Source organism: Aphelocoma coerulescens, chromosome 2 (genome assembly GCF_041296385.1).
Source record: "Aphelocoma coerulescens isolate FSJ_1873_10779 chromosome 2, UR_Acoe_1.0, whole genome shotgun sequence".
Taxonomy (NCBI): domain Eukaryota; kingdom Metazoa; phylum Chordata; class Aves; order Passeriformes; family Corvidae; genus Aphelocoma; species Aphelocoma coerulescens.
In genome coordinates this window covers 118,631,862-118,659,577 of record NC_091015.1, presented here as the reverse complement: position 1 = coordinate 118,659,577, position 27,716 = coordinate 118,631,862, and the positions used below count along the sequence as shown (strand labels likewise).

General features: G+C 41.1%; 2 protein-coding genes across 3 annotated transcripts in view; both read left to right on the top strand.

Annotated features, from left to right (window-relative positions):
* ROCK1 (Rho associated coiled-coil containing protein kinase 1) overlaps positions 1-1,612 on the top strand; it is an 86,257-nt gene extending 84,645 nt beyond the window's left edge. For both annotated transcript variants that reach the window (XM_069004573.1, XM_069004574.1), the window contains one exon: positions 95-1,612. In XM_069004573.1, coding sequence (XP_068860674.1) covers positions 95-98 — 4 coding nt within the window. In that variant the 3' untranslated portion in view covers positions 99-1,612. The remainder of the gene's footprint in view (positions 1-94) is intronic.
* Positions 1,613-6,769: 5,157 nt separating this feature from the next.
* On the top strand, positions 6,770-26,038 carry USP14 (ubiquitin specific peptidase 14). Its single transcript, XM_069004572.1, has 16 exons — positions 6,770-6,876; positions 9,357-9,502; positions 10,022-10,054; positions 11,552-11,656; positions 13,295-13,398; positions 15,407-15,465; positions 17,297-17,427; positions 17,729-17,809; positions 18,579-18,658; positions 20,158-20,272; positions 21,613-21,678; positions 21,973-22,065; positions 23,063-23,191; positions 24,267-24,327; positions 24,994-25,101; positions 25,220-26,038. The coding sequence occupies exons 1-16, from the start codon at positions 6,861-6,863 to the stop codon at positions 25,369-25,371; spliced, it is 1,479 nt and encodes a 492-aa protein (XP_068860673.1). The 5' UTR covers positions 6,770-6,860; the 3' UTR covers positions 25,372-26,038.
* The last annotated feature ends 1,678 nt before the right edge of the window (positions 26,039-27,716 follow it).

Below are 27,716 nucleotides of genomic sequence, written 5' to 3'. Positions count from 1 at the left end.
CTTGGCAAACACGCACTAGTGTTACAAAGCTAATGTTTGTAATTAATTATATATAATATTTGTAATTAATTGTCTGTTTTCTTCTTTGTTCCAGCTAACCACATGTACAGTGCTTAATGGAACCTCATGGGATGCAGTCAGAGAAACAGGGCTTTTTTTAACCACACAGAGCAGTGCAGACGGGCTGTTGTTCCTTTCAGCATAACTATCACAGGCTTCAGGGTTAAGATTGCTATTACTGTCTCCTCCTTGCTTTGGCACAAAAGCACGCTGAGGGTGTTTAATTGCGGGTTTGCCTCAAGGTAGATTAGATTAATTATTACTATGTAATGCAAGTTAAAGCAAATAAAGCTTAGCTAGGTGTATTAAAAAGGTGCTGCCTTTTTGGATTTTTTAAAAAAGCCTGTCAGTCACGATGAAATGCAGCCAACTTTCTTCGTACCAGTGAAAGAAAAGGACTGTTAACCCTGTGAAGGGGATATTTATGTCAAGATGAGCATATGAAACGGAGTAGAAGAGGAAGGTTTCTCAATGAGAAGGACTGCAATTGCTTTCAAGACTCTTAAGTTGTGCTCTTGAAGACTCCAGAACTAGCTTACAATGAAGCCTCATCACTTGAACTTCAGTGCCTTCACTGCAGAGTTCTTTACAGCCTTAATCTTAACCACCCACTATGGAATGGATCAAAGTGTTAAATATTTTGCATTATGCTTTACAAAATACTGATGCAGCAGGTTTGTAAAGGGGGGAAAACAAGTAATTGCCTTTAATCTATGCATTTTTGCCAAGCCATACTGAATTATTTTATTGTTAGAGGCATTAGAAACTAACAGTAAAAAGAACCACCGAGTTTGGAAGCATATTTTGGGGTACATCATTTCTATTACTGTATAATGTATTGCCTTACAATTTTAAGTGATAACGTACATTAAGTTAACAAACATTTAAGAAATATATGCACTGTTTGAACTGTAAATTATTCTTAGAACACTTTTACTTGGTTTTACATTGTTCTTTTAGTGCCTTAATTTGAGATAATTGTATTATTGCCATGTCAATAAATGTAGAAACCTAAAACTAAAGAAAAGAAACCTCTAAAAAACTATTGCATATCAGTAGTTTTTACTGAATTTTAATTGGTTGAAGTATTGTAGATGCTAGATGCATTTTCTAAATTAAGTACAATCTTTGAATGAGAATTCCTCTTACAAAGAAAGACTGATTCTTGTTCATAAGCCAAGAGATGTGTAGGCAATGCAAAAAAAAAAAAAAAAAGCAAAAGCTCTAGGTAATTCAGGAATTTCAGTAAATGCTGTCAGACTCTTGCTTTGTAGCAGGAATACATTCATGGTATGGGCAGTATGGTTTTATTTTATTTTATTTCTTAACCAAATACCTCCTCAGTAATTTATAATGGCTTTGCAGTTGTGTATTAAATAAGAAGCACTGGAAAACTGATTCGTCCTTAGGACGATTTGCATGTTTCAAGTGGTATTGAAAGCCGCACTGATGGATATGTAATAATAAACATATCTGTTATTAATATGGTAATGACTCTGTGCTCATTTAATGAGAAATAAAGTAATTTATGGAAAGACCCTTTTGAAAACGACTGGCATGGTGTTTTCTCCTGACTGTAGCTTATACATCTTTCTAAGCATTCAGACATTGCAACAGTTTCCAAGTACAAGGTGCATTTGCAGTGTAATGCCCAGGGCACTCTGAATTTTTTTTTTTTTTATACTAATGAATAAGTAAATACCATATTAAATAATGTTTTCATTTCCTTATTCTCATGGCCTGGTGTAGTAGCCTAATTTATATTTATTATTCAACCACCACCCTGAGCTGGTCTTGTGATTGCTTCATCCTTCATGATGCAGGTTTGGAGCTTCAGAAATCCCACTTATTTGCAGGAGGGAACACTATTCAAAAGACAAGGTAGTTTTTGTTGGTGGGGGGTTTTGGTGTTCGGCTTGTTTGGGTTTTTTTGGAACAGCCTACACATCCCATGTGGCTAGCTGTCCATAAATCTCCCTGGGTAATCCACCAAGGCCTGCAGAACAATAGAGCAGTAAGGACAAATTACATGTGAATGGTTGTATGTCCTTTGAAGGTCACAGAGCTGGGAAGTACGGATAAATAGAAGCCATTCATGTAATTTCAGGAAGTTCCTCTATGTTGAGCTTGCTGTGTCAGAAATGTCAGCAATATCTAAGCTGTGCCTGGAGTACACTAAAGACAATCTTCAGATCACCAGTCACATTGACTCTGAGCTTGTCAAGCAATAAAAGGGATAATTATGACCTGCTTTAATCTTCTGTCAGATACTGGGAGGGGAAAAATATAGTAAGATGAATAAACATCTCTTACTTAAATATGCACATTGTAATAGGAAATTTGGAGCAGTTGGAAAGGCCTGTGGTCTCTCTAGACCCAGATTAGGTTGAGGATTGGTTTTCTGCTTTCCTTTAGGTGTAACTGGCTACCTCTGCAGGCTCAAAACCTTTTGCTTGAGTAATTTATTAATAAAAAGTAGTACCTTGTAATTTCATAAATCTGAGAAATAGCATAAACCCTGTTATGAATAGCTAATGACTAGTGGGAAGAGGGAGGCATTGTGGAAAAATGGTTTTTGCTCTACAGATTGGCACCTACTGTCATTTCCAGAGTTTTTTTTGTAATGCTGAAGTTCTGCAGTTCTTTTTAAATGCTGATTTTATGTGGGAAAGCAGCAGCAGACATAATGAAGTGTAAAATTACATTGACTTGTGTGTCTGGGATAAATTGCAACTAAAATGCTATAATAACAAAGTCTAGACGTGCAAATTACAGTTTGCGTGTTCTGGTACACTGATGTTGGCACTTGTTTACTGTAAGCAAGGTGCCTATCTACAGGAATACTGATACTTGGAATAAAAAGAGCAGCCAAAGGTTTCCACTGTTAGGAGAAGTAATGCTCACAATCTCAACTGCAAGTCTTCAAGAGATGTGAAACGTGTAAGCTGTGAAGAGCCAGCATCTATCACCCTGGCTGCCTTTATACTGGTGAAGCTGGAATTTTACAAGCTGCTTGAGAAATCAAGAAGTCCAGATTCTTACATGATCCTGTTTTTGTTGATTTGCCTCCACCTTTTCATTTTTTTTATGACTGTATTAGGTTCACTGGCATTGGTAGAATGCAAAAAATCTGATTCTCTCTTCAAGCCTCCCTATACCTGCTGAAGGCAACAGGAGAGAGAAAATGGAAAGAGTAGTTAACTGTAGTAAACCAGCCTGGTAATAAAAGGATATACAGCCTCTTCCACAGGTGGGATTTTCCTACAGTAGCCACTGAGGCTGTAGCCAGAAGCAAGTCAAGAATTGTGCAGCAAGAGGAGGGGGCAGCAGGTGCTGAGCTTCCCTCCGATCTGATGAACTCTACTGGGATTTGTTTCATATACTAGTTACAAACATTAAAAATGCAACTAGAGATTTGTTCTTGTTCCTTCCTCCAGCTGTTCATTGTGACCCAGAATGTAAAACACTTGAAAACTGCTGAAATGGAAGAGGTAACACAAAAATGGGGGGTGTTGCTACTTTAAACATCTCCTGGATTGCTATGTTTCCTTTACTGAAGATGCACAGAAGATACACTGGAGCTGTAGATGCCTCATCCCCCTGAGTGTTCAAGGCCAGGTTGGATGCGGCCCTGGGCAACCTGATCTAGAGAATGGCATCCCTGTGCATGGTCCCTTGCAACCCAAACTGTTCTATGATAGAGAGGTTCCCAAGAACATTATGTTCCCCACAGAAAATAAATTATACATTAATAAATGCACCTGCCAATATATTGAATGAGGGTAGCTCATCTTGACCTTCAAAGAAACAAGAAATGTAAATGCAGCATTTTAATTCCTGAGTCTCTGGTTATTTAAAGTCAATCTTTGTTCTATCACAGGTATCACACAGGTGCCTAAAGCATGCCTTGCAAAGGGCTTTGGTTTCCTTCCCCATACCTTTTGCTGTATCACAGCACCTGCTTGTACTGTCTGAGGGTTCACCTACCACTTGTGCTCCTCGGAACCGGCCCATGGGAGATTTCACAGCATTAAAAGCCTTTTCTAAACAGATCTGGACTTGCTCTGAGCCATCTTCTAGCATCCATCTATCCTGCCAGGCCTGTTGGCCTACGTGCACTATGGTGCTGATGACAGCCCCAGCTTTTGGATCCAAGCTGGCCTGTATCCAACCAGCTCAGGATGGGAAGGAGCCCTGCTCAGATGGTCCTGTCACAGGCCACAGAGACACAGCCAGGGCAAGCACTTCCAGTGTCCGCATGTCCCCACCCAAGGTTCCCCCAGGGCCTGAATTTACTAAGAAAAAAGGTGCATTTAATAATGTCCAACCAAGCTTTTACAGTTTTAATGTCAAGGTAATCCTAGCTCATATTTATACATCAGGTTGCACTCTTTCTCTCCACACTCATTATGTCAGTTTGTGTAAGACTGAGGGAAACCAGCATCTACTGATCCCCTCCTTTAGTAAAAAGGCACACGGCTGTTACTGCAGGAAGAGGCCTACACGGTCTCGGAGGATAAAAGAGGGAGCTGGTGGTTCTTCACCTTGCAGAAGTCGGGATGATTTTCCCTGCAGATACAAATCCCGTTTTCTTCTCTTTCAGCACAGCACCCTCTAGTGCTTTCCCCAAATCCTGGAAATGCATGGTCTGTGACTGCCTGAGCACTGATCAGCTAAGGGTTTCTCTAAAGGGAAGGATGTATTCAGAGTAGCTTCACACCATAGAGCATTCGGCTTCCATTCAGCTGGCACGAGTAAACGTGACTCTACATAGGTCACCATCGGTATTAAGAACAAAACGTTCAACTGGAGATATCCCACACTTAGATTCACAGGCAGGCAGCTGGGATCTGCTCTCACTTAAATAGATGGTCTGCAGGATCTCACCCTAGAACTGGATCAAAGCTTTTCTAGAAAGCTCCCATCAGCAAGTCCAAGTAACAAAAGATTCATCGCTTTTCCTGGTCAATTTTAACACTTAAATTGCTTTAATAACTGTAAACTCCATCTTAATCCAAGATCCAGCATAATCCAGCATAATTTCAGCATAACACCCATTGGAGCTTCTCTGTGAAATGTAATCCTTGCTCGCCCAAACCTCCTTTTCACATCTAGGAGCTTACACTGGACAATAAAATCAACTTTCACTCTTCTTCTCCATGACAAACTGAAAAGACAGAAATTTCTAAGCCTTTCAGTTTAAGGCCGACATTCAAACCCTGGATTACTTTTACGGCCATTTTCTATTTCATTGTTCTACTGTTTGGAACTGAAAATCATGTCTGGGGAACAGCAAGGAAAAGATCCTTCTTGTTTAGGAGATCACTTCGATGGCAAAAACACGTCCAGAAGTGCACATGCCAACAAGCAGACAGTAGTATAAGCTGTGGCAGAAGCTCTTCACAGCTGCACCTGTAAGCAGCAGAGGTGCATTGGATTTCTAGAGGTGGGAGCTAGGAGCGGTCCAAGGAAGAGATGTTTCTTTCTGGCATTCTCTCCTTTATATGTTTAAGCATTGCTTTGGTTTCCTTAACCACACCCTAATACCAGGAGTTTTTGTAGAAGCAGTTGAGATTCAGGTCTCCACATCTACTAGTTTTAATGTTTACAACCTGGGGTGTATCATGCTGAAGGCTCCTGGCTGTTGCCATCACACACATCCTTCAGTGCTCCTTATCTATCACCAAGCCTAAAAATCACTGCTGGTTGATTACTCATCTCCTCTCCTCCCAATGAACTTCTTTTGTTGATAATTTTAGCTCCCACTTCACCCTTTCCTATAAATCAAACCTATTTCACCCACTAGAGCCTTTTCATTTTTTCTGCCTTCCTTCCCCTGCCTTGTGCAATCACAGCTTTTGCCCAGACCCCCGGGGGTGCAACAGCCCACCTCAGCTCTCACAGAATCACAGTCACAGAACGGGGCAGGAAGGGAGGCACCACAGTGGGTCACAGTGCTCAAGCAGGCCTGTGCTAGGGCACACGGCTCAGGATTGCATCCAGATGGTTTTGAGTATCTCCAGTCAGAGGGAATCCTCACCCTCTCTGGGCAATCTGTTCCAGAGCACAGTAACCTGCACAGAAAAGAAGTTCTTATGCTCAGATGGAACCTCCTATGCCTCAGTTTCTGCCCATTGCCTCTTGTCCTACTGCTTGGTACCACCGAGGAGAGCCTGGCTCCATCCTCTAGGCACCTCCCTTGAGATATTTATACACATTGACAAGGTCCCCTCTCAGTCGTCTCTTCTCGAGGCCGAACAGGCCCAGCTTTCAGCGCATCATCGCAACAGAGATGCTCCAGTCCCTTAAACATCTCTGCTGCCCTTCCCTAGACCCGCTCCAGGAGCTCCATGTCTCCGTTGTACTGGCGATCCCAGAACCGGACACACTCTCCCTCCAGCCCTGCGCCCTCCACACCGGCGTTCCCTATCCGCGGCACCAACACCGCTTGCATCCCATTCAGGGGGTCGGGCCCGTTCCAGACCCCAACCCGGACCCCTGCGGCGGCTCGCAGGATGAGCCGGATCCGGGACCCAGCCCGTTTCCAGCCCGCTCCCGCGGCGCTCCCGCCGCCGGCCCCGCCCGTTCCGGCGGTGCGCGCGCACCGCTCCCGCCCCGCTTCCGCCGAGCGGCCGCGCTTGCAGCGTCATCCCGGGGGCCGGTTTGAATGAGACCCCGAGCGGGGCCGGGACCCGCCGCCGCCGCCGCCCGCCCGCGCCCGCCCGCCCCGCCAGCGCCTTGCCCCGCCGCCCTGCGCCCGCCCGCCCCCTCCGCGCCCGCCCGGGACACGCCGCTCCGCCATGCCGCTCTTCTCAGGTGAGCGCGGCCCCGCCGGGCCCTGCCGGGAGCGGGCGGGCGCTGCCCCGGCGGGAGCGGGAGCGGGAGCGGGAGCGGGAGGCGTCTCGCACGTGCGCGCCGATCCCGGCCGGGCCGGCGGCGGGAGCGCCCCGGGAGGCGCGGCCCGGCCGGCGGAGGAGGGAGGGAGGGAGGGAGGGAAGCGGGGAGGCAGCGTTGGCCTGGCCCTGCTGGAGGGAGGGCGGGTGTCACTCGCGTCCCGCGGGCCGCCGTGCCTCAGCACGGCCCTGGCGCAGTTTGCTCTGGCTTTCTGCTAAAAGGGAAGCGGTGCTGTCCCTCCGGTGAGCCAGAACTCTGCATCCGCGCCTCCCAGTTTATTTAGGTGTGTCTGCCTCTGCTCTTTGAAATCCATTATATGCTACAGACTCAGGTGGGTTGGAAAACCCCAAGTCCAACCTTTGACCAATCGCCACCATGTCAACTAGACCACGGCACTGAGTGCCACATCCAGTCCTTTCTTAAACACCTCCAGGCATGGTGACTCCACCACCTCCCTGGGCAGCCCATTCCACTGTCTAAGCACCGTTTTTGTGAAGAAATTCTTCCTAATATATAGCCTCAACCTAAAGTTAAAGCTTTCTTAAATTATATCACATCCTGCTGGCTCTTCTTGCTGTGAGGAAAGGTTTCAATGGAAGACATCAAGAACAAAACCTCCAGTGACGCTTCTAGGACCAGTTATTGCCTTGATAATATCTCACAGATCTGGCCTATTTGGGCTCTTCAGTTTTTTAGGTTGTAGGCGGTCTCAGGACACAGTTTGTTCACAATTTTGGCTGTGGTTGGCAAACTGGGATACTTATGTCAATATAGCACGATTTTCCCTGAACTCATCCAAATCTAGTGGAGTCTCCCTCACTGGAGATATTGAAGAACGGTCTGGGCACAATCCTGTGCCATGTGCTCTGAGATGGCCCTGCTGGAGCAGCGAGGTTGGACAAGATGACCCTCTGTGGTCCATTCCAGTCTGACCCGTTCTGTGAATTGTATGCGCTGTGTTTTCTGACCAGCAGGGAAATTACGTCCTTCCTTTTTCTTACTTTCCATGGTTTTAAAATTAACAAGTTTCTCTTTATTTTGTACGAAGTCTTGGTTGCAGTCTCTGAAGAGAAGACACTCATGCTCTTCCGTTCCTCCTCCTGAGTGCTGCGTTGTTAAAACTGGTGACACTACAGATTAATAATTGCTAACTCTTCTGCATATTTAGCAGTGGATGCTTGACTGTTCAAAAATTCAAACCCAAAAAGTCTGTGCAGCTGACTTGTTCAGTGACTGAGTGGGTTGTCTTCCTGGAAGACAGGAAAAGCCTCGTACTTCGTAGGTCTTAAATATGCAAAATAATAAGTGTGTTTTAAAAAAAATCAGAACGTTGGGCAAATCAGAAGGTGCTTTCTGTTAGAAAAACTGAAAAGTCAGTCATTTGAGTTCCTTTGTAGACTAATTTAGTCTAACTCATTTAGACTTGCTTTTGATTATTCTGTCATATTACCCATCACAAGCACTGAATAGATCTGAAGTCTGAACCTTTTTGGAAGGATTTTTAAAATGATGACTTCTAAGGGTTTTGTGTTTTAAAAAGGTACAGTTGCTGTAATATATTTTTGTAAAACCAAAGCACAGGTAGAAGGATGTGGCTTTCCTAAAGTCTGGTATTTCAGCCACTTACTGTGCATGTAGGATATCACTGTATGCTGTATTTTACAGATTTTCAGCAAAATCTCAGCTTGCTAAAGAAGGCTTATTGTGTTAGTGATTGGAAGTGGTCAAAGCTGTGTCTGTAGAGGCACACAGCTTATTCCAGGCATTTTTTTGTCTGCTCTTGGTCATTATGAACTTCAGCAAAGTGAGGTTAACATTCCATTCTGCCATTCTGGCTCCTGTTTCTTCTGGTGATCCCATTCCCAGCATCGAGGTTTACGCTTTTTGTGACCAAATTTCACTCCCCATCTTAATTCCAGTCCTGCACCTTTACTGGGGTCAGTGGCCTTGCTTTTAAAGAACGTTGTATTGTTTTCCTCTGAAGGAGAACGGAAATGCTACGGATAACGGAACTGGAATCGCACCTCTGAACTTCCTCCAGAAAGTTCAATTGTTTGCAATGAGCAATGCCAAGAGAATGGGAGAGGTAGTTCCAGACTGCTATTGTGAAGACCTGCTAAAGGGTTTCTGATGCTGTTAGACATACTTATTGCTTGCAAAGTTTCTCAGTATGTGTGTTACTTACAGTGGTTTTGTAGGATATTTTTAGACCTGCTGGAAGTGGTATGTTCTGGTGGATGTAAAGATGTATATAGTACATATAGTAAAGATGTTCCCTCCATAGCTTCATTATGTACCATTTTAAGAGTCGAAAACAGAATGTTTTGAGATGGTATGAAGTCTTGGTAATTACATTCTTGGGTATTAGGAAATAATCAAGTTTCAAAACATTTTGTTTGCAGTTAATGTGAAATGGGGAAAAGAGAAATTCGATGGTGTGGAGCTGAACACTGACGAACCTCCAATGGTCTTCAAAGCCCAGTTATTTGCACTGACTGGAGTTCAGCCAGCTAGACAGAAGGTTATGGTTAAAGGAGGAACTCTGAAGGTAGAAGTCAATTTTTTTGTATTATGTCTAACTTTATTATGTGTTAACAAGAACAATGGCCCTATTTCTGGGTGTTCTCTGGAAGATCTTCAGTTGTATGTGTTAAACTGACTGCACTTCTTTGCTCATTTATTCAAAACACAGCTTGGTGGGGGGGTGCTACTTTTTAGTGTTCAGAACCAGAATTAAGTGTTTTCCTCCTGGTTTGTTTAAGAGAAGTTTTTCCTGGTGCTTATCTGCTGGAGGCTTACTGGTGTAATGAGATACAGGCAACTTTGCTGCAAAAAGTTGTTTACATTTAAGCAGTGTTAAACAACACATGAAGAACCTTATTGAAAACACAACTTGGCTGCTTTTTGTTTTAGTCAGGCAAGATTTGATAACATGTAAATAGTTAATGTTGTGTAATCTTGGATGAAATATAATTGTATGTTTAGAAATATGTGATTAATATTAATGAAAATATTTGCTTGTCTCTTGCTGCAAGATAATTAACTTGTCTTTTATTTTATTTCACAGGATGATGACTGGGGGAACCTAAAAATTAAGAATGTAAGTTCTGAGCAGTAACTAAATTTTATTTGTGTTGTAATTTTTATTTATTTTTTATTTTTATTTATATTTATTCTGGCATTTAAAGAAAGACTTGAAAGTGCTTGCTGTGTCTGTTTGAATGGGCAGTGCTTTCTTAAAAGGTCATACCTTGATGAAAAATAATTTTGTACGTCATATTTAAGCATGCTTAGAAAAGTCTCACCATTGATTTATAAAAAAACTTTTCTTTGGCATCAGTAGGGAATCACACCATCTATTCTGAAGTACTTGGGAGCATTTATTTATTTATTTTGTAAAAGAAATGGTCTGGGTCAGAGCAGTGGTCCTTTTGTGCTGTCTGTCTGTGGCCATAAAAATAAGTGATGTTGTTTAGCATCAGCTTGTGAACCTGGGCACTCTCTGCAGACCCTTGTCCTTGCACATCCCCAGGGTGGACAAATGTGTTGGTGATGCTGAAGTTACACCTCTGCCTATGTTCTTTTTTACCAGCCTGCTGAAATCTGCTGTCCTGTGTTAAATAGCTGCTGTTCATAAACAAAGCCATTAGTAATGGTGATTCGTACCTTTGGCTAGTTCAAAAAGAAAACAGAAAGTGAATGTGTTTGTGTTGCTTGGCTGTATAATATTGCATCAGGGAATCCCACAGGTTTTTGTTGGGTTTTTTTTCTGTGTCATTTTCGTTACTGTAGGTCTCTTGTAATATCTTGTAACATCTGTTACAGGTTTTACTCCAGTTCTTCACTGGGCAGAGTGAATTAGGTAGCATTGCTCTTACCCTTGTAACTGGGTTGCAGGCATCTGTTAGCAGCCTGTAGCTGCAGCTGTTGTAGCAAAGTTATTCAGCAAAAACCCCAGTACATAATATTCTTGTCTTTTTCTGCATACTGTTATGCTAATAGCTGCCTTTATTCATTTTAATACTATTGTATACAAGTTCTAGTGATTTATTTACACTGTCAAAGCAGTTTCTCTTCATTGTGTTGTTTATCCTTTTCTTAGCACTGTATGTTTCAAGGCTCCAGGTAGTAATTTTCTCCTCCTTTGACAGGTCTAATTGTGTAGATGGGCTCCTGTTGAACGCCAAAAGATTCTTTTTCATATTATGCTAGTTCAGCAAGCATGGAAACTTGATTGTTTTCCCCCACCCTTACATGTTAGTTTTTGTGCATAAACTGATGTGGTAATTTATGTTATTTTTCACTTTTCAACTAGTTTAACTCAGAACTTGTCAGGCAAGCTCAGCAGCCTCACCAGATGTTTCAGTGGAAACATCTAGCATGGATAATTCTGTGGAATTGTTCTCAATAGCTACTTCCTAGATATGAGGAATTAAGGTATGCCCTAAAGTCACAGTAGTGCAGTATTGGCTCTGTTAAACTAAGAGAAAGATGGTGTTTATTTTTGGGGAAATAGCTGAAGGTTGTTAAGAGCATAAGGGCTTGAGTGGAAATAACTGTCCTTAAGCATTCATTGCTGTCTTTGCTGTGTTCCAAGGGGATGACCTTACTAATGATGGGCTCCGCAGACGCGCTTCCAGAAGAGCCGATCGCTCGACCTGTCTTCGTGGAGGACATGACAGAGGAGCAGTTGGCCTCTGCTGTAAGCATGTTTCCAGCTTTGGTTTCTTGTAAACCTCCAGTAATGGCAAGTTTTTAAACACTTGCAGTTGCTCAAAAGTGGATTTTGAAGCTGGAATGTCGGTTTAGCATCTTCACCAGGAGTCACAAATTTACATCGATGGCCAAGCTGGGAGCAGTGAAAAGAAGTTGGGATTTAATTTAAAAGTCATACAATTAGTGCTGTTTTTCCTTTGAGCAGGCAGCTTAGTAGATTGTCTAAAAATAGCATTGCTGATGTTTTTAAAAACAAAGTTCTATTGCCCTGGCTGTATCAGTGTCCTGAACTTTGTCTAAACAAGGCCTTGTAGATATGCAGAATTATTTCCTATGTCTTTCATATCTGTAAGGAGAGACTCGGGTTTGTTTTGGGGTGGGGTGTGTTTGGGGTTTTGTTTGTCCATGTTACTGGTATTAAGTCAGCTTTGTGAAAAATGAAAATGAGTTTGACACACATGTTTTACTTTATGGGAGTAAAGTCTAGAAGAGCATAATTAGTCTATTATTTTCTTAATGAAGTAACTCCTGAGTTTCCTTTCTTATAACTTGAAAGGCTTAATTTTCTCACCAGTCATTTGAACTGCAAGCTCTTTGTCATACTTAACAGTTGTGTGATTGTTGTCAACTGTGCATGCAGAACAGGAATACTTTTATGCATGTCTGTAGGAAGAAGGATCTGTAGTTTAGGACTGGGTTTGTGCTTCAGGATTTAGTGCTTTCCAGGCCACCTGCAGGTGAAGGATACGTATTTTTGACTAAGCACATACACAGACACTGAGATAACTGAGAGGCAAACAAGGAGAGGTGATGCACTGTCAGATAACATTTTGAAAAAGTTGTTCACATTGAAATTTTGTTATACATCAAACTTCAGTTGTCTGCACTGCATGTATTCACTTGTGGAATATGCTAAATGAGTTCTCTCTTCCTAAAATAATCTGTTGGTATCGGTATGCAGTCCTACATCAGTTTCATTAAACTGTGTATTTTTCCCTGACAAATACAAAGTATTCAGGGTTAAAAAAAAAGAAAAATTCTGTTACATGGTGGTTTATAGTTATTTCTGAAACTGGTTAGTTTAACTATTAGTTGGCCTCCACATTGGTCAAAACTTCAGAAATTCACAAGTTGTCTAAAAAGATCAAGCTAATGATCTCTTGCAAACTTCTGGAGAGGAGTTTAAGCAATGCTTTTGTTTCAAACTATGAACTCCAGCATTTTCAGAGTTTTACTGAAAACTGATTTTAATTAAAACATCAGTGTTTTGTACAAATGTATTCATGTGGAAATTCCACGGAAATAGAATTTTAAGGTCAAAACTTGAATGGGATTATAATTGAACTTTCTGAATGACTGCATGCTTGAAGAATATGTTCATTAAACTAAATGTGCACAGAAAAACCCCCAGAGCATTCCTGAATGTCCCCTTAAAGTATCAAATGGTGAAATGATGAATATAATCATAAAATGGATCTGGAAAACCTCATGGAGTTTGATGGAATATTCCAGGTTTTATGCATAATTCATTTTCTTAGAAGTTGATGGCACATTACAGTGTTTATACAAAAATGGTTGCACATCTCTCTGACCTTCAAGCACCCTTGTGAATTTTTTTTGGTAGATGGAATTGCCATGTGGATTGACAAACCTTGGCAACACTTGCTACATGAATGCTACGGTTCAGTGTATCCGCTCAGTGCCAGAAGTGAAAGAGGCCCTTAAAAGGTAGGATTCAGGACAAAAATACCGTGACTAAAATGTTTTCTTTAGCTTATGAAAGAGATATTTTGTGGAATGCTCACCTTAACTCTGGTATGGATTATCGTAACGATCTGTCGCTCTTTTGGTCTATTCAAGATTAACATAATGATCGATTAAAGTTTCTCCCATGGTTGTGTTAGTCTGTACTTTAAGAAAGAAGTTAAGGCTTTGTGTTTCTTGGAACTGGCTTTTAGTAGAGAGAATGTGTTTTGCTTAGCTAGACCTGCTTAAAATTCTAAGACAAGCTACTGAACTCTTAACCCTGTTTTTTTGCTGTTACTTTTTATGGCCCTGTACTGTATAAAATAATCATATGGGAGTCCTGTTCCTTTGAGGAATATTTCCTGCAATGGTTCTATTGCACAGTGTTTGCAGCTGTGAAATTCTAGTGTTACTGACATTTGCTGCTTGGAGGTACAGTGGGAAGTTCTAAGATGCCTTTGTGGAATTTTGTTTCATTTGGTAGTTAGTTCTGATTGTAGGATAACTTCTCAGATTTTTGTTTGTTTCTTTTGTTATTCTGGACTGAAATGTGAAAATGGCCAGTGGTGTGGTTTTATTTGGGGGTTGGTTGGTTGGTTTTTTTGGTAAGGAATATATGAGAAACTTGAAAGTTATGAATATTGAAGGAAAAAAGAATTACCTGCCAATGTGTACCTGAATTTGTCCTCCAGATAAATTGTAATGAGAAAACAATGAGTATTTTTAAAAAGTGAGAACTAGGTAGAGCATTATTGCCACCTTAGGGTTAATTTAATTCCTTGGTACCCAACTGGATATTCTGTATTACTGTAATCACTAGTTATTTAAGTAGTTATAAATTGTTTCTCATTCTGTTAGCAGGTGAACCTTAATTATTAAGCACTGAGAACTATTTGTGAAGTACAGAAATTTGATTTCAAGGTTTTTATTGGCTATCGGTGTTTGTATTTTTGGAAGGTCTGTTTATTTCCATGTGAAGGACTCTTGAGTTACTGCACTGAATCAGAGTATTTGACAATTTTAACCTACCAAATGGCAAAATGTAGCCTATGAAACTGGCAGACTGCAATACAAGATGTGGCTGTATTGTCTGTGGGAAGTCACATTCGCACTCGGATTCAAGCTCTGTTCTTCCCTGGAGATTTAGCCTTTTTTTGGTCTTCCCTGCTTGATGACAGCATGGAAGGCTGTAGGGTGCGTGGCAGTGGGAGATGTGTGAAAGGACTCACTTGGGAAAGCTGTTACAGCTTCTTTTCTCACGGCCTGCTCTGCTGATCTCCCCAGGGAACTCCTCCCTGTTCTGTAGCATGTCAGGGGAAAGTTTCCTCCTTGTCATCTCACAATGGTCAGAATCTCAAAAATTCAGTCCAAGATTTAGTGAGACCCTCCTTTTGCTTGAAGGCTTTGGGGAGTCCATCTGTTCCTCATCCAGCTGCTAATTTAAGAATTCAAAGAAGAGTGGCAAGTTCTTGTCATATAGGTGGACTCCCACACCTTTTCAGTATAGGAAATACTTCCCCAAGAAAACATCTCACGTCTCACTGTTTTGCTTCTGCTGTGGAGGGAGGAAGCAAGCCTGCCCTCCATCTCTGTGCATTTTATCTGCTATCTATCCTTGAAGGTGGTTTTTAGCATGTATCTGAAGAAGCCATGGCAAATGTTTCAGAAATGGAGTAGCTTTTGTTCAGACCTCTTCTCAGTTTCTTTAAAAATAAAACGAGTCTCTGAGGCAAAAGGATTAGGGAAGCAGCAGTGATGTATCCAGACTTCTTGGTCTGCCTTTACTTATTGTCTGAAAGATTGCTTCCATGCAGTGATTACAAAATAGCTGAAACTTTGAGGTGAATGTGAGTTGAACCTTACCTTCAGTTACTTCTGGTTTGGTGATAAATTTCTTTTAAATGAATCTAGCCTGCTGCCTGCTTCAGAAACCTTACTGTCCTTCTTGCTTGGGTTTAATTGCATGCAAATTATTTTTCTTCCCTTTTAGGTATGGTGGTGCCTTAAGAGCTTCAGGAGAAATGGCCTCTGCTCAATACATTACTGCAGGTTGGTGTTTAGAGTAGAAAACAGGGGTTTAGACAAGTGTGTGATCTCCTGCTAACTGCAGATGAAATTTGCACTCTGTGTGTTGTTCTTTAGTGTATATGCCATAGGAATGTCAGATCTGCTGGCACTGGAGGATTCATTTCGTCTTTAAAGGTTATTCTGCCCCTGCCTGCAAAGCATTTATCTCTGCACATGACCCAGCTGCAGGCTAGGGAAAAGATATTTAAGCATGATCTAGGCTTAGATAGAAACAATTTGTATCTCTTCCATGTTTTACATGTAGGCATTAAGTAATTGGAACTTCCTAAAGCAGACTCCATCCATCCATGTTTTGATTTGATCACTTTGTGTAGAAATGTTTTAGTTCTTTGTTTCACATAGTGGTAGGCTAACCCCATACTCCTGGGATATGTATTTCATTGGTATTTTTTAATACAATTTACTGGCTGAGCGTTATTGTTACGGTGGAAAGTGTCTTAGCCTTTGCCCTAAAGATCCAGATTTCATAACTGGAATGGAAAGTAGTGTCTTCAAACCAAAAGTTACTCATTGTTGTGGTAGTGTGGGTGCTCACACTGTGGGAGCTCACGGTGGCCCTGTATCTTCAAGCTCTAACTAGAGTTCTAGTTAGACCCTTTACACTTGAACAAGGGTACTACTTGTCCACTTTTTCTTTTTTTACTCTATTTCATTGCCCCACTAAGATGCTGGGCCAGGACACTGGGATTTCTACCAGTCCATTTAAGGAAAAACAAAACAATATAAGGAAGGAAAGGTCCAGTTTGTGGGTATGCCTGCTGATCGAATTTTGGGGTGGTAAGTTCAATGGTTACTCTATACAGCCATGCCTGCCCCTCCCCTTTTCACTGCCTTTACTTCATGTCCCTTGTTTTCCTTTTAAGGTGACAGCTCTGCTTCTTAGGAATTTTAATAGTTTTAAGTAACTTGTAGTTAATTCTTGGGTGCTGAGCTGTTCAGGAACTCCTGCATGACACTTATGGCATTTTTTTTTAATTGCTGTGTCATATCAGTTGCACCTCTTGTCAAGGTCAGTGAAGACATTCCTGAAAGAGGAAGCGACTGACCTTGATTCCCTGTAATCTTGCCTATATTCACTTACTCAAGAGTACCATTCATTAGTCTCTCCCCTTGTAAATTAGTGACCATGCAGATTGTTGCCTACCTCACAGGGTTGTTGTGAGGATTAACAGGTGCCTTTGATGTGATCTGTGGATGTAAAATGCTGTAACCTGGGTAGATAAGACATATGCTGGAGCGTGGAACAAAAAAGAAGGCCATGTGTGTTGTCATGCAGTATCATTCATTGGATTGCACATAGTTAAGAGCTCTCTGCACATATGCATACACATACTTGTTTTCCTGGGCCTTAAGCATGGGTATTTCCTAGATATTTTATTAAAGTTTTTTTTTTTCCTAGTAGCTGGTGAAACTTAAGTTGCTCTAGAGGATAGATTGTGAATGCCTTCTGGTTTCTCTTGTGAAAATGTTGTTCCTCAGATGTGTTCCAAATGAAATCTTAATTGCTCAATTTTTTTTTTTTTCTGTTAGCAGCCAGGAAAGACAAGGCATTATGTGCCAAATTCTCAGATTTGCCAGCTTTATGCTTTCCAAGTTGTGTTCACAAAGGAGATCTTAGGTGCACCTGTTGTGCCACCTGGGGAATTTGGTCCTGCTTTGGAAAGATCAAATTGGACACTGTTAAATGATCAGTCTTTAAATGTTGCTGCTGTTTTACTATTCTTTTTACACTTCCTGCCATGTTTGAATTGTTTTTGCACTTCTCAAAGCATTCACTTACTTTTTCTTCAAGCTCTTAGAGACTTGTTTGATTCCATGGATAAAACTTCCTCCAGTATCCCACCTATCATTCTCCTGCAGTTTTTACATATGGCCTTCCCACAGTTTGCAGAGAAAGGTGACCAAGGCCAGTACCTTCAACAGGTAAAGACCAATTATGAGCTTATTGTTTAAAATTCTGTAGTATGTTGGAAGTTGAGAACAAGAACGTTTTAAGACTTTCCTTCTCTTGTGAAAATAATTACTCCCAGTAAAGTGGGGTGTTTTTTTCTGTAGAAAAGTTGTGTAGAAGTTGACTTTAATATCAAGTGCTTTGAGAATGCATGGTGGAATTGGGAGAAATTCTTAGTTAAGGAATCCTCACATTTGGCTTTATAGCTGATGGGTTTAATGTTACTAAATCATAATGCCACTACTCAGGTTTAATGTTGTGTTCCCTTCCTAGGATGCCAATGAGTGCTGGGTGCAGATGATGAGGGTACTACAGCAGAAGCTGGAAGGCATAGAAGGTGATACAGTTATGGAGGTAATTGTAGTATTACTCTAATCAGAATTAGGATTAATAGTATTTCACATATTTTTTGCTAAAAATTTTTTTATTATCTGTTTGTGAGTTCTTTAACATGTGTCTGGAGTCCAGTAAGGGAAATTGCTTTCTGATGTGTCTGATCAGCATAATGCTCCCATGGTCCTGTCAGCTCTGCTGTGGAGTGTGCTAAAGGAACCCTTCCCTTTTGGCTTTGTAAGGCAGTGTTGGACAAAGCTGCTGGTGACACACACTCACATATGTGGCAGCTGGCCCTGATAACCTGTGAATTCAGCACACCAGAACTTCTAATTCTGAAAAAAGGGTGCTACAATTTTAACTTGAACTGTTATGAACAGACAGCTAACCGAATCAACTTGATACAGGAAGTTGCTGAAAGTTTTTCCCAAGGTTTTACCAGAACAGCTTTCTCTTTTCTCTGTAAACTGTTTTCTGGAGACTCTTGGCAGAGTCTTGAAAGACCATCTGAAACTTAAGGTAGATTTAAGTTGGGGGGGGCAGGGATGTATGAGTTTCTGATCTTGCTTGTTAATGTGCTTCAGGATGGTTTTAGCAGCATGTTTTAAGTGTATTTGTTTTGAAACTTTTATGCTATGTAAGAGGATTAACTGACTAGGAGAAAATGCACCTATAGAAAGATGAAGGAATAGGCTTTAAAGAATTAAAATAAATGAGGTTATTTTGTCTGTAGGGAAGACTGTATTTACATTCTATTTAAAGTTACATCATGAGAGATTTTGTTTTACAGACAGACTCTGGAGCTACAGCAGCATCCTCTAAAAAGAAGAGTTTAATCGATCAATTCTTCAGCATTGAATTTGAAACAGCGTATCCTAAAGACTAAGGCAAGACATGAACAATGGTGATTTCACACTTTAGCAGTTGATTTCAGGGAGGATGAAAAGCATTGTTCAGAATAGTATGGAAAATAAAGATGTAGGTCTGGGAAGAAGGTCATGATATTGTGCAGGAGTACACAGAAGTTAAAGTGAAGATTGGATTGTGCTTTGAGGGAGAGGATGATGTGGGGAGGAAGAATGGTAATGGAAATTTACAGAAAAAAGTCCCCTTGTTAAATTTCAAGAGCAGATTTCCTCCCCAGAGGAGATTGGTACGTACCAGCTTCAAGGATGCTGACATGCTTTATCCAACTAAAAGTAATTGTTGTCCTAAATAGGCTTTTTTGGCTTGTGAGGGTGTGTTTCTGACACACTTGGAGTACTAAAGATGCACAAAAGGTAGCTTGATTGATTTCTTAAGAAATAAATTAGGTATCCACTGTTGTATGAGTAAGAAACAAATGCAGCTGACAAGTTTCTAGTAGGTTCTTTATAGCAAGAAAAAGAGGATATGACCACATGGGGCACACATCTCATGGCAAGTATTACTCTTTTCCCACTTCTCCACCCCAAAATCCTGTCATGAAATTGAGCACCACTTTTAGAAAGAATTACACTGTGCATTTTGCTTGTCTAAAATAAGGAAACATCCCCTTAGATGAGGTTCTGTATCTCATAGCTTGGTAGTAAGGAGGAGTAAAGGGATTTTTTAAGGTGAGAATCATGCATCTCTCTCCCTCTATCATGATCTTTGTTGTCCTTGAAATAGTTGGGAGTCTTGGAATGTGCAGCTAAGAGGAGTGATGCATAGGCCAGAATTAGGAAGAAGACTTGTTAGAACAGTTGCAGACTTTCAAAGTGTGATTATGGCAGCATTTGTAGAATAGCTGCAGTCAGAAAAATACCTGGTTGGAAGGAGATGGATGAGAGAAAAGCATTGAGGTAGAAGTATGAAAAGAGGAGAGAACAGACAGAACAATTAAAAGGAAATGAATTAATTTCATTTCAGTGAAGAGGACAGATAGAAGGCAGAGAAAGGAGGCTCTCCATGTTGAAAGAAGCAGGAAGTCTGGCCAGCAGCAGCAATAGAAGAACTTTATTAATCATAAACAACAATGGAGTGTAATGTTGCAGGAGGGCTTTGTGACTTGGTGTTGGCAGCCAGTTAATGTGTTCTGTGTCCTGTGGGTTGGGTGGTGATGGGGGAGAAGAAAGAAAAAACCAGGCCCCAGCTTAAATGGTGCTCAAAGACTTATTTTACTTTCTTTTGGTGTGCTGTCTGCCCCTGCTGCCCCTTGTCCTTAGCCACGAAGGAACAGATTGGTCTGAAGGAAGGGCTCCTTCAAATCTTTTTTGTACTACGAGAAGTAAAAGTACCGTCTACACAAGCACAGAATTACCTAAATTACTGTGTTGCTTGGCATGTTGTTCTCACTAGAGCAGTAGTTCAGCTCTTGGTGCATGGTGGTTTTCCTTAATTTTGTGAAGCATGAAATGTACAGAAGCCGAAGAAGAAGAAGTAACTAAAGGAAAGGAGAATCTTCTTCAGCTTAGCTGCTTTATCAATCAAGAAGTGAAATACCTGTTTACAGGACTAAAATTGGTAAGCTATCGCAGCTTTTGTTGAAGTTCTAAATGGCCTGTGTATTTTTTAATTGAAATTCTAAGTGACCTAAATGCACTTAATTCTGAGTGTATTTAATCTGTGACTTGGCATCTGCTGTCCAAGCTTTACAAAGTTTCAAGAATCTTTTTGGTGTTCATTGGGATGAAAGATGGCTGTGAAAGGGAGTTGCATGTTAATGTTAAACAGAGTTCAGCAGAGCATTTTCTTGATGCTGACATGGTCTTCCCCATGCAGGTAACCAAGTGCAAGGCAGTTTGCCACTTGTTTGTTCATCTGGGTTTCACTCCAGACTGAGCAGTATCATGGTTTATGCAGAAATCAGTTCCCAAAAAGTCCAGAAGTCAACTTGAAAGTAGAGTGGCGTTTTGGTTCCTAATTAAAACCCCACCAGATGATGTAAAAACTAAATTTGATTTTGCAGATTTTGAAGGGGGTGTTATTTTCCGTGAGACAACATCATCCTCAAACTTTTTTTAAGTAGAACTCCTTAAGGTAGTCTGTGCTTTTATATATATGTATTTTGAAATTTTAAGGGCTCTTTGGGGAGCCTGAATGTCTTGGGGTGACAAGGAGAGGAGCTACTGCAAAACCTTTATAGTAACTGCATAAGGCTAGGGCAGTGATCTGGTTTGTACAGGACTAAAACCAAGTTGCATGATTCTCAGATAATCTTTGTATCTCTTTTTCTTCCTTTTTTTTTTTTTAAACAGAATTTAGAACGAAAAGGAGGATAAAATAGCTAATGCTCACAAATTAAAAAACTATCAAAAAAGAAGCTCCACTTTCAGGCCAAAAAAAGTCTACAATTCTTATGCTGGATTGCCTGTAGCAAGAAAGTTGCAACATTAAGAACCAATCTAGTCTTTCCGGGAATTTTGTTAGGAGACACCAGCTGTCACTTTAGATGCAGCTCTGCCTGCTCGAGGCTGAGAGCTGAGAAATATGCAAATATTCTTCACACAGGAACCTTCAGATTTTCTTCAGTTGTGTTCCCAGCGTGATATGATACATTTGTAACCAAGTCCAGATACAATTAATAACAAAATCCAATTGTGAGTTCTACTCCTGTGGAGCAAAATTTTCTGCAGAGATAAACTCAGTGTTGTCAGGGCTCAGGAATGGGCCTGGAGCTGAAGAAATGAATGGGCATGGTCCTTTCTGCCAAGGAATTTCAAAATCGTGTGTGTTGTAATGGCTGGCAGCAACAGAAGAGACTGGCAGAACAAGATTCAGTTTATGGTTTGTTTACCCCTGTTGTGCTTTTCTCTAAGCTGTGTTTTATGATGAACATGTGTTACTTCTTTTCCTTGTAACAGCGTCTTCAGGAGGAAATCACCAAACTCTCTCCAACACTGCAGAGAAATGCACTCTATATCAAATCTGTGAGTGGTACTTTCATTGCTCTTTATGGTTCTTTTAAATGTTGTCAGTTCTCTGTTCCAAACCACAAATTTATTGCTGCAACACCATGTGATTTATGTTTATAAAGCATCTGAGTATCCACTACCAAGAAATTTAAGGCAGAGCTTCAAAAAAGGAGACCTTGTTTTATTCCTGTGGGTTTGTGTACAAACACTTTCTCAGAATAGACTGTAATTTAGGATGAACAGCAGTGAAGGTATAAAAGATCCATGAATATTTAAAGTAATAGCTTTTTCTAATTTGTTTTTTTATAGTCCAAAATCAGTCGCTTGCCTGCATACCTGACTATTCAGATGGTTAGATTTTTTTACAAAGAGAAAGAATCGGTGAATGCAAAAGTTCTTAAGGTAAGTTTTCTGCATATTGATGTTTAATTCCTCTTTCTGTTTTCCATGAGTTTTTATTACAGGTAGATTACAAGGACTTGAAGACTACTTACTAAATTGTTTGCTTTTAAATTGCATTTAAAAACATTAACAGTGCAGTTTCTTTGCTCAAATACAAAGTAGTTTCGTTTCCAGTTGTGATGGTGTGTGGCAAACTACATTGCCCACAACAGAGTGAGGGAGGAGGTGAGGGGCAGAAGTGAATTTGCCCCAGTAGTGCTAATATTACAGGATGAGAATAACCAGGATGTTTTGGTCTTGTCTCACCAGTGGTTCTGAGAAGAATGTGTAACTAAGGAGAGGGCCATGCTTTCAAACTCTGAACAGTGTTCTAGTGTTGATGGGAGATGTTTATGCTGTCAAACACTTCCTGTATTAGTGATTTTGATTGTCTGGCTTTCTGAGGGACAAATGCAGGAACCAGCTGCAAACAGCTGAATGTTCTGGTTTTGCTCTCTGTTGGCCATGGCTGACAGACCTCGTAGGCTGCCCGAGGAGCATCATGATAGATGCTCCTTCCTTACAAAAGGAAGAAAGGAAATAAAGATTGAAGGTACATGTTAACTATTTCAGAAGATGGTTTTGGATAACACAAATGGACATTTTTGCCAGGATACAGTCATCCTACATGCCTGCTGCTTTTTTCTTTTCCCTTAGGCCTGTATAGGTATTTCTGGAGTGTATGACAGCTAACAATAAACAGTCTGATTTATTAATTATTAGTCTATGCTGAATGTAATAATTTATAGTGGTTTGTTTATACTGAATTAGACATTCTTCTGGGAAAGCATTGTAGCCCTTTGGGTAAATACTGTCACCAGAATCCCAGTGGGTCAGGTTGCCAACAATTTGAAGAGGGTTGCATTTAATTTGGCTTAGTGTTGTCTTCCCATGGGAGAATGCTTTAATGTGGAGTAGCAAACCATGCTAATAAATCTACATGCTTTTTACCTCCTAGGATGTCAAATTTCCTCTTATGTTGGATGTGTACGAGCTGTGTACGCCAGACCTGCAGGAAAAAATGGTTTCTTATCGATCAAAATTCAAAGATCTAGAAGACAAAAAAGTAAATCAACAGCCAAAGAACGTAAGCTCCCCGACACTTTCACTAATTCATACCTCTGAAATTGGGGTACTAATAAGGACTAGAGAAAACTTTAAATATATTATTTTAATATATTCATACATTATTTTCTTATGTAGCAAACTCATTGGTTCTGAGCTTTAGTTCTTTTTATCCTGTATTTTCATGGAAATACAGTATCTGCTTTGGTATATTTGCTTGATGAGAAGTTCTAAATGCTGTAGTCAGACAGCATGTATTAAATGTATTAAAATGTAGTGCTTCTGTTTACCAGTGCTACGCCTAAAGGTTTTCTGTAAGTTACACAAAATTATTCTCTTCAAATATTACTGTTTGCTGGCTGCTCCCCTCTTCAGTGGAGTGTAGGAAGCTGTTCCCTGCTCACCAGCTGGAAGGGGTTGTACAACGCACTGCCACGCGTCTGACTGATAAAAATTAGAGTACGTGTCCTGGTGAGCTTAAAATCAGCACTCTAAAACCTTGGTAAATGCTTTCATGTCTTACCCTGTCTACAGAATTCTAACATTGACTTCCTTGTCTTTCATGAAGACGAAAGCAAATGAGCTGTAGTGTTTTAGCCTTTTTTTTTTTTTAAGTTTGCTGGTATTTTTCCTGGCCAAACTCCTGGCAAGTTCTTTTAAACATTTGGATAAGGCTTGCATCCCCTCTTTTACACAGATGGGAGCAAGGAAAGAGTGCTATTTTTGAACAGAATGTATTGGCACTGAGAGTCAGTCCCTGGTATTTTCTTATTGCCACTTCTGCTGCTAGCAAGCCCTAACCAAGGAATAAATCTTCAGTTGCAGAATTGTTTCATAAACAAACCCATAAATCTGGTGGGTGAACAGTGCAGGCAGTATGTGCTAAAATGGTTATATATTTGCTTAAAACTGGTCTTCTTCAGATAAGGTTTTTGTATGTACCTAGAAAATATAGTAATGGAAATTCTTTTAAGTTGAACAAAAAATGTTTAGACTTAGGAAAATATTTAAATGAATGGAGACTTGGGATTTGATGTGATTGTGCTAAAGCCTTTATTAAACCATTCTGCATTAATTCAGCTTATTCTCCTTTTTAGTCTAGTAAAAGTGATGGTGCACAGAAAGAAGTTAAATATGAACCATTTTCTTTTCCTGATGGTGAGTACAGGGAAGCAAATCTACTTTAAAGAAACTTTCTATTTACTTGTGTTCAAGTGTGCCTGATGGTAGGAATACTTTGAGAACCCTGGCTCTCTTTAATGCCTTTGGAAAATTAATCTTCAGAGACTGACAGAAATTTAAGGAAGGGAAAGATTAGGTAAACCAAAATGTTGAGATAGTCAAAGGCATAATTGCCATCCATCTGACAAGCTGGTGATAATAGAAGACAGGCATATCAAAGACATTTGCATGTAATGTGCAGTTGTTTTGCATGCTGCCTTGTCAGTGGGTGGTAGAAAGCTGAAATCAAAACAAAAACTTGAACTGGATTTCTAAAAGTGTTGTTGTTGTGCTGGTGTTGCCTCGGTTTTGGGGAGGGCTTGGAGCCTGAAGGCCCAAAGCTCTCACCCTGTGCATTATGTCACTGATATTTATGCATACATATTTATTGCCTGAGAATGCACAACATCCTCAGTTTCCTGAGACTCTCCTGGCTGAGAGCTGCTGCTTTTAGTTCACAGTGGTTTTGTACCGTGCTGTAGCTGGGGTTTTACACACACAGCTCTGGTGCTGCAGCCTGGCTGATGCATCTTTGGTCTGTGAGCTGTTACAGACACTGCTGCCGTTCAAGTAGGACTCAACATTACATTCTTTCCCTTTCAGATATTGGTTCCAACAATTGTGGCTATTACGACCTGCAGGCAGTGCTAACTCATCAGGGCAGATCAAGTTCCTCTGGGCATTATGTGTCTTGGGTTAAAAGGAAACAAGGTAAAAAAAATAAACAAATTGCAGCCCTGTTAACCACTCTTCACAGCTCCTTTCAGCAAAGGGGCTGTTAAGCGAGCTTAGATTTTATGTACAAATGATCCTGTTGTTTTCCTTGCAGATGAATGGATTAAATTCGATGATGACAAAGTCAGCATTGTTACACCTGAAGACATTCTGAGGTTATCTGGGGGTGGAGACTGGCATATAGCTTATGTTCTACTCTATGGGCCTCGCAGAATTGAAGTGGTTGAAGAAGAAGCTGAACAATAGTCTTCCGTTTTAGCCATTCTGCCTAGGTGTGAAATAAATGTTGATTACTGATCACTTCTTTAACCCCAGAGCTTTAGCAAGTGGATAAACAATTTGTTCAAACCTTCTCATGTCAGAGGGATATTGTTTTAAAACTGATCCATGTACCAATTAGTCACTACTGGACTGGACTGCCCACTGTGGTGGTGACAATACTTAAAATAGCTTTAATGTCTTGCAGAAGATAATTTTTTTTTTAATGAACCTCTCCTCCTCCTCCTTCTTCTCTAATGTCATCAAGTATTTATTACACACCTACTCTCACATTGGTTACTCTTGCATGGTTTATACCACAGTTCAGTAGCTGTCCATCCTTTGCCTTACCTGGCACTTCTGTTAGGAAGGTAGAAGAGAAACCGTTGCCTTGTTGTGTAACTCAGTGCTGCTGCCTGTAGCCAACAGCTGTGGCTACAATCAAGTATTTGTCCAGCCTGACCTGCTGATTCAGTCTGTTCTGTTGCTGGCATCTCATAATTTCAAAATAAATTGTGATCAACAATGTGTCTCCATTAAAAACAGCTCCTGTCCTGGTACTGTAGTCAGTATGCGTTTGTTTTCACTTCCTGGGCCACCACTGATGAATGTCTCAAAGCAGTCATGGAATAAAGTCACTTTTTTTTAAGCTGTAGGGCTGTGTCTCCTGTCCTGTTACTCTTTACTCAGTAGGTAAGCCCAGTTTGGTGGCTGCAAAACTGGGCTTTGCTTACTTACAGGACCTGCTGCAGTAAGTGGGTGTGTGTGACTGCAGTAAAAAAAAGCATTTTAGTGCTGGCTACAGCCTGAAAAGTGTGATCAAGGCCATCAACGCACTCAGCCCTTGGTGTACAGGTTCCCAGTGCTGATGTGTCCCAGTGCCTTCTGGAAGAGCTGGTCCCTATTCATATGAAATACTTGCACTTCTGTTGGCAGTGTGGTGAGGTTGCCTGTGCCTCACTTGCTCTTTTATCCTTCCCTGGGGACACTGGCATCTGCTGTGGCCTTCACATGTGGCCTTGCAATTGTTACTCCAGTGCCACCTCCCCTGCACAGCATCCCCTGGGAGCACACCAAAGGCCTTGGGGTGTATTTTAAGTGGCACAATTCTTAAAGGCAAGTTCTGCCCAGTAAGGAAGCCACCCGACAGTACTGGCTCAGTTCCTGCAGGCACCACAGAAACTACAGGCTCCTCTAAGTTAAATGCTTGTTCTGCATCCTGTTACAGGGGAAGGAGGGATGGCACCTGTGCTTGGTTGCAGCTTTGTGGAACTGCATCCTCCTGTTGTCATCCTCAGCATTCCCAGCACTGAAGTTGTCAGTCACACCTGCACACTTCCACTCACAATATGCTCAAGTCCCTCAATCAGTTGAAACTGTTGAAGTTCACACCTTCTACCAACCCCTACCTGCATCAGGAGCTAAGACCTGGGCTGTTCTTTCCTATAATTTTCCTACCAACCTTTACTGAAGCACCCTAATCAAATTCTTAAACACATTTAAGTCCAAAGTGGGGCAGCAGGCACAAAACTCTTACCAGTGGCTCTGCAGGCAGGAACTCTCCTTTGAGGTGGTAGCTAAGCATACTGGAAACTGACAGCTATGACTGAATAGCTGAAAAAAATAGAGGGAAGAGTTCAGTGGAAGGTAGTTTTCCAAACACTGATCCGTTAGAGAGATCTTGTGAATGACAGAAACACTATGCAAACTAGCCACAGACCAAGTTGTAGCCAGCTAACAAGACTGCAAATATCTCTCACTTTTTGAGAGAAAACAGCTTGTACCCATCTACAGAGAACCATGCCCTTAAAATGAGACCTTCACAGTAACCTGTGACAAAAAAATTCCCTTGTTTACCAGGACTCAGGGGAGCTCCTACACAGCCAAAGAATGAGAGGCTAAAAATAATCACTAATAAAAACCAGCGTGGAAATCCCCTGATCCTTGACTGAACCAGTTCTTCAGCAGGAGAGTGGGACAGCACTTCTTCCCTGCAAGTCAATGCTGTGCCTTGGAGCGTCATCACAACCACCCTGTTATTTTACCTCTGCCAGGTAGGTTTTGACAGTCCCCAGCTCCCATCACCCCAAGGGGTGACTCCAAAGTCCTTCACCGAGTCCTTCCCTGTGCTGAGGAATATGGCAGAGCCAGTGGCAGTGGGAGAAGCTGCCAATGCTCTGTCCAGTGGGAGCAACCCACGTTCTGCTGGTGCCAAACCCTCTCACAGCCTGCACCAAAATCTGCTTTGACTCTCCATCCTCCCTTTTATGTTCTACCACCAAAGATGAAACTTCCTACTTCCAGGCTAGGGTGACTAATCCTCTTCTCAGACA

Bases quoted from the DNA above. Each gene is read 5' to 3' on its own strand.
- USP14 (XM_069004572.1), top strand. The intron at 23,192-24,266 runs GTAAGCTCCCCG...TCTCCTTTTTAG, and splicing joins TAAATCAACAGCCAAAGAAC to TCTAGTAAAAGTGATGGTGC. The intron at 24,328-24,993 runs GTGAGTACAGGG...TTTCCCTTTCAG, and splicing joins ACCATTTTCTTTTCCTGATG to ATATTGGTTCCAACAATTGT.